The sequence below is a fragment of the Rhinichthys klamathensis genome, unplaced genomic scaffold (assembly GCF_029890125.1).
Source record: "Rhinichthys klamathensis goyatoka isolate OS25496 unplaced genomic scaffold, OSU_Roscu_1.1 h1tg000356l_1, whole genome shotgun sequence".
Lineage (NCBI taxonomy): Eukaryota > Metazoa > Chordata > Actinopteri > Cypriniformes > Leuciscidae > Rhinichthys > Rhinichthys klamathensis.
The window spans coordinates 628,568-647,381 of NW_026606865.1; the positions used below are offsets into that span (position 1 = coordinate 628,568).

The 18,814-nt window shown below is 36.9% G+C and overlaps 1 protein-coding gene across 7 annotated transcripts in view; it reads left to right on the forward strand.

Moving 5' to 3' along the window:
* Nucleotides 1-18,814, forward strand: part of smtnb (smoothelin b) — an 81,439-nt gene that overhangs the window by 10,501 nt on the left and 52,124 nt on the right. For 5 of the 7 annotated variants that reach the window (XM_056232775.1, XM_056232774.1, XM_056232778.1 and 2 more), the window contains exons 2-5: nt 5,485-5,642; nt 5,747-5,828; nt 7,575-7,653; nt 7,757-7,833. In XM_056232775.1, the coding sequence (XP_056088750.1) occupies nt 5,485-5,642; nt 5,747-5,828; nt 7,575-7,653; nt 7,757-7,833 (396 nt within the window). Of the gene's footprint in view, nt 1-5,484; nt 5,643-5,746; nt 5,829-7,574; nt 7,654-7,756; nt 7,834-14,658; nt 14,730-18,814 lie in introns of those variants that run through there. The other 2 variants (XM_056232780.1, XM_056232781.1) reach the window with 2 other exon arrangements.

Genomic DNA, 18,814 nt, shown 5'->3' on the forward strand with positions numbered 1-18,814 from the left:
ATTTCCTTGCTATATGTGCACTAGAGTCGGAATTACTACCAACTATTATGGCCGCATTTACACTGCAGGTCTTGATGCCAAATTCCAATTTGTTGACTATATCCGATTTTTTTGACAATCAACTTACATCCTCTTTTAAAAGGGACCCATATCCGGTATCTACATTCATACAATACACTTGGCGAAACAACCCAAGACGTATTGACATGGAAGGTCGAAAAGGAAGTAAAAACAGCGCAATTTGCAATTGACGCATACAAAATGATAATACATGCTTTTGCTTTCCGCACCATCTTTAAAGGTCAGCAAAACATTGGGTAGAGCCTTCGTCCTCCATTGAGCCATTAAAAAGAGTCATGTGATCACGGTTGGTGTCCACCTGAGTTGACGTCTTTCTCCACAGTCACTTAATCAATGATGTACGACTCGCATTGACAGAGGAATATCCCATCAGTCCGCTTACATGGCAGACGCAAATGCACGTATACGATTCATATCAGATTTAATTCCACATGTGGATGAGGCCTGAAACTGATCTGAGAATATCGAAATGCTTCCTGCTCACAGGTTGATGGGTCATATTTGAACTGTAAGTGAGGATAGGAGCAGGCATATACTTATAAACTTTAAGAGTGCTGGCCTGGATGATTAAAATACGAAAAATAGGAGAGAGGCCGCACTATGCATATGTTCTTTATGTTTTATTTGCACAGACGCGTTTCAGTGAAGGCACGCACCAAAACAAATAAACGCGTCTGTGCAAATAAAATAAAAGAACAAATGCATAGTGCGGCCTCTGTCCTGAAAACCTGGCACAGTTTTCATATCTGAACTGTGCCACAGGGGAAGAAATAATTGGAATTGGGTCACATGAACCTTGTAATGTAAATACAGCCTAATGCCAGGTTCAAAACAATGGTTGTACTAGCTTAATGCTAATTCCAGTCCTCACTGAGTTCCTGAAGCACCTCCGCTGTCGTTCGCCAGCATTTATCTTTTTTCACTCTGTCATGGTAGTCCCTCGAGGAAACATGATAACGGGAGGAGTATTGTTGGCATAGCTCCACGATCCTTTCCTCTATTGCATAATTCCAGCTAGCATCACCAATACCTCGTTTCGCCATGTTTGAAAGCTGTGTACGGAAGAGCTTCTGTGCTCCTATTGGTCAACGTCACTGAACTCGTTGTGGAGGACCGAAGCAACATTAAACATGCTAGTCTTTCTGTCGTGACATCATGAAGCATCACAGATGCGGCGTCGGTTGTAAGAGATGAAACGTTTGATTTCTGCGTCCACCTTACGTCAAACAGATCATGCAGTCTGAACCCGGCATAAGTGATATCCAAGCATTTTGGCCAAATGCTTACCTTTGAGTGACTGGATCATATATTTATACATTATATTTATGCATTTGGGAGATGCTTTTATCCAAAGCGACTTACATTGCATTTCAAGGTACACATTTACATTCTTATCAGTTTTTGCTTTCCCTGGGAATCGAACCCATGACCTTGGCGTTGCAAGCGCCAGTGCTCTACTGTTTGAGCTACAGGAAAGCCAATGCTGGTCATCTCCAAGACATGTTGGATTGCGATTACACCTGTAGCTGCCACTGTTCACTAGTAATCGGACCACCTGAGAGGATTGTTGATACCAGATGTGAATGCGCTCATCCTTGCATGATGCTCTGCGTTTCCATCTGTTTTCATAATCAGGGAATACTCGGTATAACTCTGCAGCGCATATGCTTTAGCAATACCAAAAGCAAGTGTAATGAATATTTGTACGCTGCTGCTGAACTGCCAAACAGCTGCTTTTGCATCTGTTTCTCCATGCCGTCATCACCTTTCCTTCCAACTTGGTAAAATATTGAAAGAAATGAAAATGAGAGACAAGAATGATGGCATACCTTCCTTACACCAACCTATTTTCCAATAGGGAAAATAAAATCAGACTTTGATTCACTACTGCTCAGAGAAGATCAATACAGGGACTTTCTGTGCTATGGTCACAATACTTTTGGCATCAATGCAAACAAGATAATTTTTCAGACTCTGTAACCTAATTAACTGTGATTGATGCAATAGCGTAATGACTGAATGTCATTTCAAACTAAGACTTTCATCCGTGGAACACAATGAGAGAAAACAATTTGCATTTTCATTGACTGAGAAATTGATGGATCGCTTTTAAGTTTTACTCTTTAAGATTTCAGGGTTACTTTAGGTTATTAAATTCTAGCTCACGTCTCAATCTAAACTAATGACTAGGCTATGACCACTTAAAATTGAAGTAGTTTAATAGTAGACTATTTAATGTTGATTTAATATGGTTCTGTTTCTTTGTTTAAATTATGAAGTGTTCACAAAATATTTATCTCTCAAAAGCATTGTCATTCTTCACAAAAGGCGTTTAATATGGACATATTGATAAGACATAGGAAGTCAAACACATTTGTTTCCTACTGATGATAAACCATTGCCATTTACACTCCATGAGCTCTCTACTGCTGATTTTTTTAAACCGGATATACAGTAACATCCTAACCACACCCAGACAGTAAGGGATGTCAATTTACAGGAATATTAAAAATCGATTTTCATTCAAATTAACGATCAATCAATCTTATAATCTTAAACGTTAATACTGCAAAGCGCTGGTGGAGCTCTCCAATATAGTAGCAACTCCACGCTAAAGCAGTGGCTGCGATGGTACATGCATCCTTACCGAACCGAACTTTAAAAGCGAAAGTGAAAAGATGCCTAACCCAATGTTAGCGGTAATACCGGTGTTGTCGCAAGTTTATATACCAGTGTGAAAACGTCCTCCTTGTGACATCCTTAATTTGGATAAAGCTTTTCTAGCACATGCCAAGCTATGGTGCATGTGCCGAATCCCTCTGTATAGGAAACCTACTGAAGAAAACTACCAATTGGCACTGGAATAATTTGAGAACAGCAGCATGCATGTTTCCAACATTTTATTCTGCAAATATGCCTCTGTTATGTAGAGCATTCGCAGATTATACTGATTGGATGCTGTTGCTCTAGAGTGAATATAGAGCCCTTATTATTCACCTGCTGTACAGATGACCTGCTTTTGTGTCTTCATCATTCCAGGTCATGTTCTCAATTAGTCAAGTCACCTTCATTTGTATAGCGCTTTTAAAAATATAGATTGTTTCAAAGCAGCTTTACAGTGATAATAGGATATAACAGTAACACATTGTTTTGGCTTTGCAGCAGCTCTAGAGTTAAGTTATTGTCCAGCTAAAGTTAGTTTTGATTGATTCACTTCCGTTGCAAAGATCATTATCTTTATCTGCGCAAACCTCAAAAACGTAAACTCGCGGAAATCATGCGCATGACGTGTCTATAGGTATGCGCGTTTGAATATGTGTGCAGGCGTGTAGTCCTTCTTTACAAACCAACCCTCAACAAACTACTTGTCTGGCCTTCAAAATTTATAATAAAGAATTATCTATCGCTTCCGTGTAGCCATGTGAACCGGAATTATCCTGACAACGTTTTATCTGTACAGAGGTAAAGGAAAGGGAAGGAGGCCTTCACAGGGGAGAGACTAGTTGACACTTCAGGACTGCGTTATCACCGTGTACAGGCGCAGGTCCTTCATCAGATCTGGATACGGCCTGGATCCGGCGGACTGCGGTAAACCTCGGGATAAACAGAGAGACTAAGGGTGTATTCACACCAGGAAAGTCCGATAGTTCACTTGCTTTGGTCCGGACCAACTAAATAAATGTTTTTTTTTTTTGGTACGGTTCGCTTTCACACTGCTCTTTTTGCAAGTGAACCAAAATTTGTAAACAAAACCACACGTGTGCTAAGGTCGTCCATTCATTGGACAAGGATTCTCAAGTAGGGAAATCAGGAAGTGCAAAAAAGGCTCAGCATGGAGATATTTCGTACTGCAATATTTGTTCTTTTACTAATTTTGTGTTATTCTGTACAAACACAATATGAAGAAACTGCGCAGAAGACGGATAAGGTATAAAGTTTTTTATTCATAGAGAGGGGCTATGGTCACACATTCAAATAATGAGATTCTTATTGTATATACTGCTAACAAGTGCTGTCAATGTTAACGCTTGCAAATAAGTTTGTCCAGTTTAACGCAGCATCATCCTTGTATTGTAACTATCGTTACATTATATGAACTGCAAAAGCTTTTTTTGCATCTATGCGCGATTAGACTAAAGAGAACGCGCTGTATGTGAATGTCCTGATGCACACACTCATTCATTCATTCCATTCCAATGATGCACACACACGACGCGCAGAAAGACGCGCAACAGTATCGTGTGGCCAGACAGCGCGCCGGAATTCTCTTTCGCACTTGAACAACAATAACACAAACCATTATGCCAAAATCTCCGACTACGGAAGCCTGTTAACTCAAAGGCGCAGTGCTTTCTTGCAATTGGGTCGGTTCATGTTCACACCGTAAACGAACCGTACCAGAGTTCGTTTGGAACCGTATTGAGACCACCTCTTCAGCTGGGTCTCGGATCGGTTGTTTGGTCCGCACCCGAGTTCGATTGCTGTATTCACACCTGCCCAAAAGGTCCGCACCAAGGGGGGAAACGAACTAGAGTTCGATTCAATCGAACCAAACAAGGCAGGTGTGAATACACCCTAATATTAACGTAGACGCCATCCTTCTTATGATGTAACAAGTACATCAGGATTTATGGGAAGTGTTCCCGGTTCCGGCTGACCTAATCTATGCAGCCTAACATTGAATTATAGAAGTCTATATAACGTGTTATGTGCATGCTAGGCCAAAGAGATGTGTTTTTAGTCTTGATTTGAACTGAGAGAGTGTGTCTGCTTCTTGGACAATGTTAGGAAGACTGTTCCAAATTTTTGGTGCTAAATAGGAAAAGGATCTCCCGCCACAATTATTTTTGCAAAGTAAATACAAGACAAGAAAAATAAATTGTCCAAACAAACAAATGTATCTAAAAATATACATCATGTATGTTCGCTAATTACCATAAAACTATTTAGTAATTAATTATTAAAGGCAATATATATATATATATATATATATATATATATATATATATAAATGAATAATAAAATTAAAAATTAAAATGATTTTATTTTTTGAAATATTATTCTTATCAGGCTTGTATATGAATAAATATAAGAAAATGTCAGTAATGTGCTGCAAAAATAAGACCGAAATAGAAGAATGCATTAAATAGTTTTTTTTTGTACACGTAGCTCATTTAGGTTAATATTTTTACTCCAAATGTCTTCGTATTAATGAAATCTAATTCAAGGAGTGTTATATTCAAATTGTAGCATGCATATCTTAAAATATAATTCAGTTTTTGTCTCGGATCCCTGTGTTTAGAGGATAATGTAAGTAAAAAGTGGCACAGCTTTACCCCACTGACTGCTTCCCCAAAATAATATTTGACATACTTTAAGCTTGCTTGCTCTCTGTTTCCCCAGCTTGATAAAACTATCGATATAGACGAGCGGCGTCTGATCCGCACAGCGATTCGGGAGCTGCGGCGCTGTGAGATTGAAGAAATGGAGGCAGCACTAACCAGTAAGCGCTTCAGACGTGCCCACCAGCACAGACATGAGGATAAAGAAAACCAGTGCTGGTATGAAGAGATTTTTTTAATATAATCTGAAATGCAAAAATATGTTGTATAAAATGCAATGAAAATTACATTTTGAATCTGAACTTGTTTGCTTGTATTTGCAGTCCTGCTGATTTGACAGCTTCTTTAGACATGCTATCGGGGAAGATTCAGGCTATACATGACATTGAAGAACTTACTGGACTGGTAAGGACATGTGTAAAGACATAAAACGTTTGTTGATGATTCTCTTGTGTTGTTCCTGTCAACATTCTGGGGTTTTCTGGAGATGGTTGATAAGTGTTTTTGCCCTGGATGGAATGTTCTTTTGAGTTTAAGTTTAAAACTTTAAGTTCTTTGTTAGTGTAAAACAAAAGGCTGCAATGAGCCCAATCCAAAAGAAGTCCCATAGTTTTAGGTTAAAGTTTTGTATAAAATGTATATTGTTCCTAATGAAAGCAATGAATGGAAATTGACTAAAGGATACATTCTGTGAATCTGTGAACGCTGTCAAAGAACACATGCAAATTGCATACAGTTCTCTGTATAATGGGGTGTTTTCAGTGAAATGTAAATGTACTCTTACTTTCAGTAATGCCCCAATGAGATGCTGGCCTCAAGTTCCAAGAGGTCCGGTCTCTATTAGAGCTTTTTTTAAATTAATTAATTAATTAATTAATTTATTTATAAAGGGACCATGCACAATTTTTAACATAAAATTTCCATTTCATGTATTGAACCGGATTTAGCCATCCGACTACGGATTCATCCAAAGTCCCCTGTGATTGTGATCTTTCTATTTCAAACACCCACTTGATCTCATTCATAAATAACAACGATTCGCCTGTGTCTAGTAAAACTAGGGCTGCCCTCGACTAAAGATTTTTCTAATCGACTAGTAGTCGTTCATTTAAGCGATTAGTCGACTAATCACTCGTTTATATTAATAAGCCATAAATCATAATAATGAGCAAATATATTACATGGCCTAATCAGCGCTCAAATGCACGCATAAAGTTTGGCACAGCGCACCGGGAAACCTAATTATGAGTGTGTCGTGAAAAAACAGAAGGAGACTGTCTTAACATTTTAATCATTTATTGATAATGTTTTCTGTTTAAGATTAAGTCACGATGCTGACTCGTCATCTCCGCAGCAGCTAGTGGACGCGCCAGCTGCCTATATGCACGTTTCATAAGGATTACATAATCTGAGAATATTTATTTTCCAATTGAATTGGTTTATTTAAAAGTAGACATTTCAAGCTTTCTATAGATATATTTCTCATGTCTGTGAGGCAATTGTACACTGAGTTTCGGTTCGTTTTGTGACGTCACTGAGACCAAGACGGCAGAAAGCGCATCTTGATTGTTTTCATTATTTTACAAAAGCACAATGTTTTGTTGTATTGTGAGTTTACAGAAATAAAAGTAGATCTTTTAGAGTTTGCATTACTCTTATCTGTATGACCAAAAATGACGGAGTGTTTTAAATGCAAGTGATCGCACCGGTGCCTGTATGTCATGCAGTAAGTGCGCTCTCCACACAAACACTTGAATATATACCTAATATTAGTGCAGATTTATCTAGGTTAACATTAGATGGAACAGACTTGTAAAGTTGCTACTACTTACATGTTTCAGGTGATAAGCCATAGTTGAGGTCGATGAATGATTGGTGAATGTTTGGACTTTCTTCCGTTAAATATCTGTCCCAATAAATGATTTAAATATGGTAAATGTGTTAAACACAGCTGAGAGTACTACACTTCATCCAAAACCTTATATTGGGGAATCTGTATGAGACCAGTTGCATTGAATTGTTTGAATTCTGTGGAAATATACCAAGATTTCTGTGGGTGCACATTCTGTGTGGGTCAAAATATCAGTCACGTCAACCTAACTACCGTTTTTGTGTCTTGCCCTCTATTTTTCTTTCTTTCTTTCTTTCAAGTTGCAAAGCACCAGTGAATATGAAGAGAGAAAACTCATTCGGGCAGCCATTCGCCGGCTGAGAGATGAGGAGATACGAGGTGAGATTGCATCTTAAAGGGCTGGAAAAATATCTCTATACATCTGTCTGTGTGTGTGTGTGTGTGTGTGTGTGTGTTTACATTCCCCCGTTCTCATTCATAGGAGCATTAGAGAAGGTTCAGACCGCTGGCCAAAGAACAGAGCGACGACAAAATCCTCAAAGCAGCTTTGACCTACAGGTGAGTAGATGTGGCGTGGTGAATATCAGGAGCAGTAAATCTCAGGGATAACTAGGCTGAAGTTTGTGGCTTAATGTGGAATGAGGAGAGATTAATCTGTAGACGTCCAACTGGGGATTGTTTTGGCCTTTTCAAAAGTTCATGAATTCAATTATAGTGGGAAATAGAGTCAGGGTTAGGATTTTATATATATATATATATATATATATATAGGCATAAAAAAACATTGTAAAGCACCATACATCAATGTTCCCTCTAATTTTTTTTTCTTGCTGAGCAACACTTTTTTTCTATTGGGCGGACATTTTTCGCCACCTGAGCAAAAATATTCTTTATACCTGACCTATACAGCATACGTAGAAACACAATGGTTTCAACATTCAGTTGTAACTTTTAACTTGAATGTGCCATTTCTATTTTATTTGACCCTTGATGTAACTTATAGGTAATCATATTTTCGAAAAACAAGCTTCTTAACAAATCAAGAAGTCACTAAATGAAGCACATTTTAGGTTACCTGATATTTGTTTTACAGTGCTGTTAACTGTACAGTCTTTACCAAGAAATCCTATGAAAAATAATTTACAAAATCTTCTGCAGGACAGTTCAATTATTTACAATAATAGAATATAGTATGAAAGAAAAGTAAGCTGTTACACTGAGATGGTTTGGGAAAACCATAAAGTGTTTTTGTACAGTCAATTAATTGTGTACAGGAAGCATTAAACCGTCAAAGTTAAATGATTGTTTATTGCTTATGAATTTCCAACATTTTCTTTAGCAGGGGGTTTCAAACGTTTTAATGGCAATGAGCCCTAAACAATACCCTTGTGAGATTATTTATTTAGGCTTATAATATAATAAAATATAGGCCTAATAAAATATAAAAAAAAACGAATTGAAGTATTTGAAGTGATATAATATATCAGTTTAAATGCTTAAATTTGTTTACATATTATATTATTATTATAATATGAAAACAAAGCATTTAAATAGATCTAATAGCTAAATATTTTCTAGAAAAGTGAATATAATCTAATCTTTTATAATCTAACCATCCCTGAAACTCCCACACACAAAAACATCTATTTAAACTAATGATGTATTTTGAGTTTGCACGCGGGTGGGTGTGTAATTGTCACCATTCTGTGTCCATCAACTGTTATTTCCACCACTTTAATCAAACCACTCTTCTTTAAAACATGATGATGTGATTTTATTTCACACGTCTTTGCGTTTCTCGTTGCCTCTCGTATTGAGCTATTTGGTCCGCACACACAACTCATGTCAATCACACGCGCTCACATCGTTCTCTTTCTATGAAACCTGTAAACTGCATTCACCAGTTTTCTCTCTATAGCGGTTGACCAGAGCACTACAATTATTTCTCACTTAAACTACAATCAAATGGATTTCCCCACACGTTTCGCGTCAGTCCTCTGCATGGCATTTTATTCTTTTCTGCACGGCCGCCGCTTAGAAGTGCGCGGCCGCGCACGCGCGCAGCTTAGAGGGAACATTGCCATACATATATTTTCGCACTATATTCCAAGACTTTTAAAGTCATTCGATAGCATAATGTGAGGTAAAAATGAATATTTAAGTCGTTAAGTTAAAGTTAATGGAAACTCATCTCTCCTCAGTCACCATCAAACAGCGGGTTGCATTCAGTTACGACAGTAGCACGACGACACTCTCTTCAAGATCAATGTTCCCATTATTATACTTTATTTGTAGATAAAGGTCTATGGTTTGCATAAAATGACTTTATCTTGCTGGAGTTTATTGTGCTTTCTAAATCATATTCCTTTCTCCCGGGTGTCTGTTAGATTACAGCACTGGAGTAGAACACTATGAATTGTTCATGCGCACTGTAACTGAAATTTAAAACTGTTAAAAGAAAAGGCTCAATAAACTGTTGCATAGATAGATATAATCTCTTCTCTTTGTGCTTTGAACTTTTCAATGCGAAGCGCTGCACGCTGTGACTTTGCGTTGCTTCAAGTGCATCATTCTGCGCATAATCGCTTTGCCGCTCTTATTGGAGCTTTTCATATTATAATACTTAGGGGAGGTTTAAACACCTGGGGCAAGGGGGCGTGGCTATGGGAATATCACTCATGGGCCACGCCATCATACTGGCGTGGCCAATGAGTGATATTCCCATGGCCACGCCCCCTTGCCCCAGGTGTTTAAACCTCCCCTAAGTATTCTATATATATATATATATATAATTTGAATTTTTTTGATATAATTCACAAAAATCCAAGTACATATATTGAAATGTTTTTAATGAGCGTAATAGCATATCACTGTGCACTTCTTTAATGACATCTCAAACTCAAATAAATGCACCTTTATTATAAGTTTGTTTAAAGAGGAGCTGTTATGCTTTTTTACATGTTTATCTTCTTTAGTGTGTAATGTTGCTGTTTCTGAAATCCCTGAAACGCCTCCATTGTGTTCTTGAGTTTCTTCCGGGAACAAATGCGTCACAATATTCCTCATTTAAATAATTCATACGCAGAATAAAGGGGCGGGGCCTGGTTGAGTTAGTTAGTAGTGTGTTAAACTGGCGGTTATGGAAAGGGGCGGGACATTTCCCAAACACGCTCGAAGCCCTCGACCAATCACAACACACTGCTTTAGCCGACCAATCAGAGCACAGTGTGCTTTTCAGAAGGAGGGGCTTCATAGAGACAGGAACTAAACAGAGCGTTACTGACAGACTGGGAAGAGAGGAGCCGCAACAATGGAGAATATTTGGGATAGTAATCAACATTCAAAAAACGCATTATTCCATCATTATTAGGTTATTACAAAAACATTGTTACATCATTTTTTTGAATATGCAAATAGGTGCTCTGAATATGTAAGCAACCTTCTATCCTCTCTTTCTTTTTTTTGCTTTCACTTTCTTTTCATTCCAACTTCCCTGGTGACACACACACACACACACACCTTTGTCCTTTAATGACTTTAATGTGTTAACAACAAGATCGCTCCGCCGACTGAAATGTGGAGAATGTGAAAAATGTGCTGCTTCCTTTACCTTAATCTACCCTTGTCCCTCTCCACTCCTCCTTCTCATATTTATTTCATTTCTCTATCCTCAAGTTACTCCTCTCTTTCCATGGCTCTTTCTCAGGCATTATCTCAGCGATACTTTAAAGTAAACATCAGCATGCTTACCTGTGTATCAGTTCATACTTGTCTGCAATATTACCCATATCCAACTGAATGCCTAGTACGCTTACTGAAAATAACAGGCAACCAAATGTGACGTGTTTTAGCAAGTGGAAAGAAAGACACATCTGTATAAGGATCTTCACTGTTATTGGGTATCATATCTTCATAAGCAGCTTTTCAAAAGCCTCCTATGGTAATATGGCACAGGTTATTGTCATGTCACAGGATATGTAACAATGAGTTTGCCATCAACGTTTGAAATTTAATGCAAAACTTCCCACCCATCTTCTTTCAGCTGCTGCTCAGTTCAATGGCAATACGCAAAGTGTTGCTTAGTGCAAATAATATGCTGTTCGCAAGAGTCTTTTTACTCCGATCAATATGACCCTTTAATCTAATGTTCTTGTTGTACAAGGCCCTGCTATTTTTCCATCTGTTGTTCTCACAGCTCTAACAGTTTTTAAATGAAAACAGAAAACAAAAATGTTAGTGTAGATGCAGATATTGTCAATGTTTCTCTGCGTGCCACTATAAACTGAAGTGAAACATAAAATACGCATCTGTGCATCACAATGAGTCAAACTAGCTAATTGGGACCGGTTGTCATTCCCTACACTGTAATGAGTCACAGAAGCAGTAATCACAGTCTTGATTATTTATTCAATTAATTGTGCAGCTCTAAAACCTGTTTGACTCTCTTTATGTGGAACTCAAACAGCGGTGTGTGTTCACGCTGCGCCTTTTATTGTAATGAAAGTGGAGAAATAAAGCAAAAGTACATATCAGAATCATCATAGAAGTAGTCCATGCACTGTATTCTAGAGGGCCGTTCACGTCGTGTATTCATTACGAGGAAGATTTAGCAAAGGATAAAAGCTCTGCTACTAGATTTATTTACGCTGAGCTTTTAATGTTGTGGAAAGGGTGAAGCTGATTGGTTGGTTCTTGTCACATGACCTGCTGATTTTTTTTAAACGAGCGCGTCACAAAGCAAGACCGTTGCTCTCTATTGTGAGCGTCTGATGCGACATGTGAATGCCCCCCAAGTCTTCTGTAGATAAACAATGGCTGTGTCCGAAATCTCTCACTACTCACTATATAGTGGACTATATAGTGAGCTCGCCATTTTGTAGTGCTGTCCGAATGTATAGTGAAGATTATTATACCCTATATAGTCCACTCAATGTATCCCAGAATGCATTTTGAAAAGTAGTGTACAACCGATGGTCACTAACCCAAGCCCTACATACCATCATGCATTGCGCTGATCGTAAAAATGGCGGATGGACGTCAAAGAGAGCAGCGCGACAATACGAATTTGTCATACAAATCTAAGTTATGTTCTTTCTCGTTTAACTTATGATATGTAGTAGTTCTACAATTTCGTCGTTTTCTGTGTCTAGAAATCCTGTTTCTTTTGCTAATCCGCAAAATCTTCTGAATCACGAGAACAAACAAAAAAGATAAATATTGAGTGGCATCTCAGAGTCTAAAAGCTGTTTTATTAAGAGTATTATGAGCAAGATATTTGATAACATACCGTAGATCTGTTTTTTTTCCCCCTGATGTCGAAAGGCAAGAGAAAACGGTGTGGCGCGAAAATGAAAATATAATAAATATGTGTATTAATTTTATTTATGTTTATAAGTTATAATCATGTGTGGAGTAACGCATTATAACAGAAACGGCCAGAAATGACTTTTAATTTTACAATTTTGGAGAAATAAGCTCAATATAATGTAATGTATTTAGCCCAGAGCTGGCTCGGCACCAGCTGACAGATCATGGCGCGTTTAAACAGTGCGACAGTAATGACGTAATCTACGGCGCCGAGAGACGATCGAGTAGTGTCCGAAAGTGGTGTTTCTATTAGTTAGTTTTAGTTTTAGTTTAGTTTAGTTAGTTTAGTTTATTTATCCCTTAGGAAATTAGTTTTGCACAGGTGCTACACGTCACAAAAAAACACTCACATAGACTCTCACAAAAAACAAAAAACAAAAAAAAAACACAAATAGTTACAGACTATTCAACATTAAAATAGCAGTTGGTATGAATGAGTTCTTGAACCTCTTAGTTCTCCCCCCCATTACTCTATATCTGCGGCCAGATGGAAGAATAACAAACTCTTTATGTAATGGGTGTGATGGACAATTGATTATTGAAAAAGCTTTTTTAACAACACGTTTTTTAAAAATGTCCTGAGGCAATATCTGTTGGACTCCAATCACTTTAGAAGCAGTCTTAATCAGCTTAGTCATTCTGTTTCTATTTGACAGGCTAATACAATCAAACCATACAATGTCGCAATAAGAAATTACGGATTCGATAAAACTCCTGTAAAACAGTGTCATTAACACTGAGCATACTTTAAAAGTGTTCATTTTTCTCAAGAAAAACATACGCTGCTGCACTTTTTTACAAATGGCATCCATATTGGCATTAAAATTTAATTTGTTATTAATGATTGTACCCAGATATCGATATTCATCCACAAACTCAATATCCCTCCCGTTTATGACAGTAGGAGAGACAGGGATGACCGATTTTCCAAAGTCTATAATCATGTCTTTGGTTTTCGTTATATTTAAATTTAGGTTACACTCTGCACACCAAGAGACAAAATCCTCCACCACTGGACCGTGAGATGTCTCCTATTATGCTGGTGAGCTCACTATATAGTGCTCTACTCCCTACCCCCTACATGTGGGTTAGGGAGTAGTGGTTTAAGTGGAGATTTCGGACACAGCCAATGGCTTTAAGTGAGGAAATAGTGTTTTAACATACCATTATAAAACTAGCTTTGATTTAATATTTTTTTTCCGTATTTTCATACTTGAAAGAGAATAAAGATAACAGTAAAAAAGCGGATTTAATTACTTTTATTGGCCATATCTTTCATATTTAACAGTGCCACAAATGACAGAAAAAATGTGTTCAAAAACAGGCCTGAATAGAAGAATGGCCTCTTGTTCATTCTTGACATTTACATCTGCTTTGTATAACGTGTTTTCCTTTTGTCCCCGAGTATGAATGTTGTCTGAGTGATTCCCTCATGTTTACCAGCAGAATTCTTGTCTTTTGAACGTTTTCCTTCTGTGACATGAGGTCTGTGCGTTTGTGCTTTCATGTTTTGTTTGCTTCGTTTTGTTATATCTCAGTTTGACATCTTTTCCTGTGTACAAAGATTGGCTTTGGGAATCATGGGACTCCAGTGTGGAAGCTGTGAAGGCTGATTTTGACTCTGGAGTTTCAATTTTCATATAGTATAATATGTATATGAACATATATGAGCATATACATATAGTATATGAACTTTTTAATTATTATTAGATATAGACAGTTTTTAAAGCTCGGAATATGAAGTTGTTGTAATAAAAAATAGATTCCCTGAATTCAAATGATTATTTTGACAGTTTTAGATTTATTTTTATGACACATGAAGGTGCAAAGTTTGAATCTGAGGGGTTCGTGGCTGTGGTTTATCTGTTGACCTGCTATATAATGAGAGGCAAGAGACTTGAGTTAACCAGGATGGGTGGGATGTGGAGAGGAAGAGAGTGGGAGTGGTCAGGAAGAAGGGGGAGTGGCCAGTGTGATTATGTGTGTGTGTGTGTGTACGGTAGCCGGAGCTCAGTGACTGAGTGCTGCGTTTTATGTGCCGTACACACGTGTGGATTGAGAGCTTCATACAGGAACTCCAGAAGAAGGTAAATGGCTCTTTCATGAAGGGGTTTATCATGTGTTACTATAAATATTGTGCTGTTGCCATAAGTTTCCACTTCATTGTTTTATTAATATGGATTAAATGGCATACATTTTACATTTCATTAATTCACCGTATTCATTAATTCACTGTATTCATAACATTTTAATTATGAACTACATTTTAAGTGTATGTATGTGTGTGTATATATATATTTATGTATGTGTGTGTATATATATATATATGTATGTATGTATGTATGTATGTATGTATGTATGTATGTGTGTGTGTATATATATATATGTATGTGTGTGTGTGTGTGTGTATATATACACACACACACACACACACACACACACACACACACACACACACACACACACAAACACGACACACACAAGTGGGGTTGGTAAGATTTCTGCTAATCAAGGGATAATTTATTTTACACAGTAAAATAGTAAAGTTGTGAAATATTATTACAATTGAAAATACAGGTAGATGTTTTTATGGGAAAATATTGTAAAATGTAATTTATTCCTGTGATCAAAGCTGAATTTTCAGCATCATTACTCCAGTCTTCAGTGTCACATGATCCTTCAGAAATCACTCTAATATGATGATTTGCTGCCCAAGAAACATTTATGATTATGATCAATGTTGAAAATAGATGTGCTGCTTAATATGTTTGTGGAAACCATGATCATTTTCAGCATTCTTGGATGAATAGAAAGTTCAAAAGAACAGCATTAATTTAAAATAGAAATTCTTTACTGTCACTTTTGATCAACTTAATTCATCCTTGCTGAAAAAAAAAAAAAGATTGACCCCAAATATTCGAACCGTAGTGTCTATTATATATGTATGTATAATAAACATAGTGAGCTAAAATATTTAAATAAATCTAAAAATGCAAAATGAAATTTCCCTCTAATTGTTTGAGAGAGACAAAGGGAAACTGGCCTGTAGATTGGCAGTAAAGCTCCCAGTCTTTCAGTGAATGTGGTGTATGATCTCTTCATGTCATCATTTTACTGTGTGTGTGTGTGTGTGTGTGTGTGTGTGTGTGTGTGTGTGTGTGTGTGTGTGTGTGTGTGTGTGTGTGTGTGTGTGTGTGTGTGTGTGTGTGTGTTGGAGCCAAAATGACGGGCCCTGCTACTGTATTTCACTCATCATGAGTTAAGGGTGTGTGTGGTTCACCAGACTTATCCAGACGCTCATGGAAAATGCTTCACACACACTAGATCTTATGAGGTTTGTGCACTCAGCTACCTCAAAATGGGGCAATTTAGAAGATGTAAAGCTTTATGTGGCATTTGGGGAGAATTTTTTTTCATGCGAGAAGAGAGAAGCAGAGATCTTGTGAGTGTCAGTTTATCTGAAACTTCTGCTGCATGATTACTAGATTAAACCTGTCACAAAGGATGGACCACACATACATGAATAGAGGCTTGAAATCAGTGTTCACTCAAAAATAAGTTTTCTCACCCTTGTATGACTTACAACATACAACATGACTGACTTTCGTCTGTGGAGGGAGATTTGCATGAACAACTTTTATTGGACTTTTTTGTCCTTTAGGAGCTTGAAAGCCCCAGTCCCCATTTACTTTATTATTTTTTTTGTGTGAAAAAGCTTCCATGATGAAAGTAAATGGGGACTGGGGCTTTCAAGCTCCTAAAGGACAAAAAAGTCCAATAAAAGTTGTTCATGCAACTCGGGCACTATAATCAAAGTGTTTCAAAGCCATGCGACAGCTTTGTGTAAGGAACAGGCTAACTTCAGTTCACAGAATCCTCTTTATTTTGGGGTGAAATGTCTCTTTAAGGGCAACCTGTATCTGAACTTCAGAAAAAGCCATTTCTCATGTGTATTCATGGCAAGCATCTTGTAATTATAGTGTGGAAATATGGATGTGACTGCTGGCTCAGCAGTGTCTCTATCTGTTTTTTACAGACAGAAAAATGATGCTTTTCTGTTGTTTGCAAGTAAAATCCCGCAGCTTTACTGTGGGACAAAATGGTAATTTACATATGTTAGGTTTAAGTCGTTCTCTCAAGACTTCAGCTGGTCTAAAACAAAAACACACTCAAACACGTGACCTCATGTAATGCCTGATTATTTGTGTTTGTATTGGGCTGCTGATTAACTGCGGTTTGCTCTTTATTGTACCATATAACTGTTAATCCTGTTACAGCAGGTAGACAATCACCGTTAAGCCAGAAAGACTTAAAGTCCACAGCATTAAGCTAACAATAAACATCTTGGTCCTTTCAGCCTTCTTTACAACTCGCATACAAACTCAAAGACTTAAAGGTTCAGTTTGGTTCACATGTTTGAGAGAATTATTTGTATTTATTTATATTCTTATATATATTCTAAAAATCTGCACTTGAACGAGCATCAGCTGCTTAAAATTGAAATGATCTGCTTTTGAAATCTCACGATTCGGTTAAAAAATCAATTCTCAATTTTGAATCAAATTTCGTTTTGATGTATATGCATAGATTTGATTTTAGTTTTGATTTGAATTTAATTTAATTCATTGTCCCTGAAGCCCCCCTGTGCCCCCAATTGATTGATATTAGTAATTAAACTCATGTTATTGTATTACTTAAATCAATTTATAATAGGCTAACTAAATATTTTATATTGAACTATTGTATTCATAATAAATGACACATCATGCCATTTAAATTTTTTAGGATATTGGTAATACTATTTATATTGTTTATTTCTGTTCCCCAGGTACAGTTTTGCCAAGTCTGTTTATATATTGAGGCATGTTTTGCTTTTTTAATGATATCTGGCAACCCTTTCTGGTGCTTTAATGAACTGAGGGAAGAGTTCAGAAGAGAGTTGCAGTGTGAGAACATGACAACAGCTCCTGTTAGTGGAGTAATTTAATAAGGTAGTTTAAACTGTACACAGCTTGTAACCGCAATATTATTTTACTTAAGCAAAGTGGAGATTGAGACGCCTGAGAGCGAGTCATTGAATCATTCCTTCAAGAGATTCGTTCAAAAACGCTGAGTCATCCAGTAATGAATCAAGTGAAGTCTTTATGAGTGAGTCATTGCACACTTTCAGGAAAAAAGGTACAAAAGCTGTTACTAGTGCAGGATCCTTTCAAAAGCTACGCCTTTGTACTCAAAGAGTGCGTATTAGTCCCTTAAAGGTACATATTGGTACCAAAAGTGTACATATTAGTACGTAAATGGTACATATCCTCCTGGGACCCAAGAATAGACTTTTGTCCACTGTAGTAGACATTATATTTTAGTGAATTTCTCTGACATCATACATGTCACATGACACAACCTGGGTGTCCTGTAAAGAGCACATTAAGGACTTTTCAGAGATACCAAATGTTTGGAGGTTTCACCATGAAAACAACTTCTCCTTGGTCTTTAAAAATGTCTGACATTAATTTAGTGATCAAATGTAGCATTCTTATGGAAATATGATAATATAGTGTAATTATAATATAAATTGGACTACTTTTCAAATTGTATTTCATAAAACAACATCTCAGGAAAATGTTAAGGGGTTTAAAAAAAAACAAAAAAAACTTTCTGTTACAGAACAGGGCATTGATTTCAAACGTGTCCACTGTAGAGGACATCCGGACTAAAATCATGTTTATCAGGCATTCTGGGAGACACAACAAGTGAATATGGAAATAAATTATACATCAATATTCCTATGAAATGTTCGATATTATTATTAAAATGTTGCCAATTATTACTCCAATTATTACCCTTTATTCTTTCATTAAATGTTGCTCCCAGAACACATTAATGTGCAAATTAGATACAGTGTATAGATACATTGCATTGAATGGGAATATTAACTTATGGCCATTTTACCCACATATTGCAAAAAGTAAAATGGTGTATCAATTCATTCCATTATTTCTTTCATAACATAGTTGAGAATAATCTTTATACAAATTTTGGTTGAAAAAATCCTGAAACCCCAAAATGTATTGGTGATTGAAAAAAAAATCCCATTGTTTTTGCCTATACATATAATTTCATGTCATTTTATTTTTTTAAAAACTTATACTGGCGTCCACTACAGAGGACATAG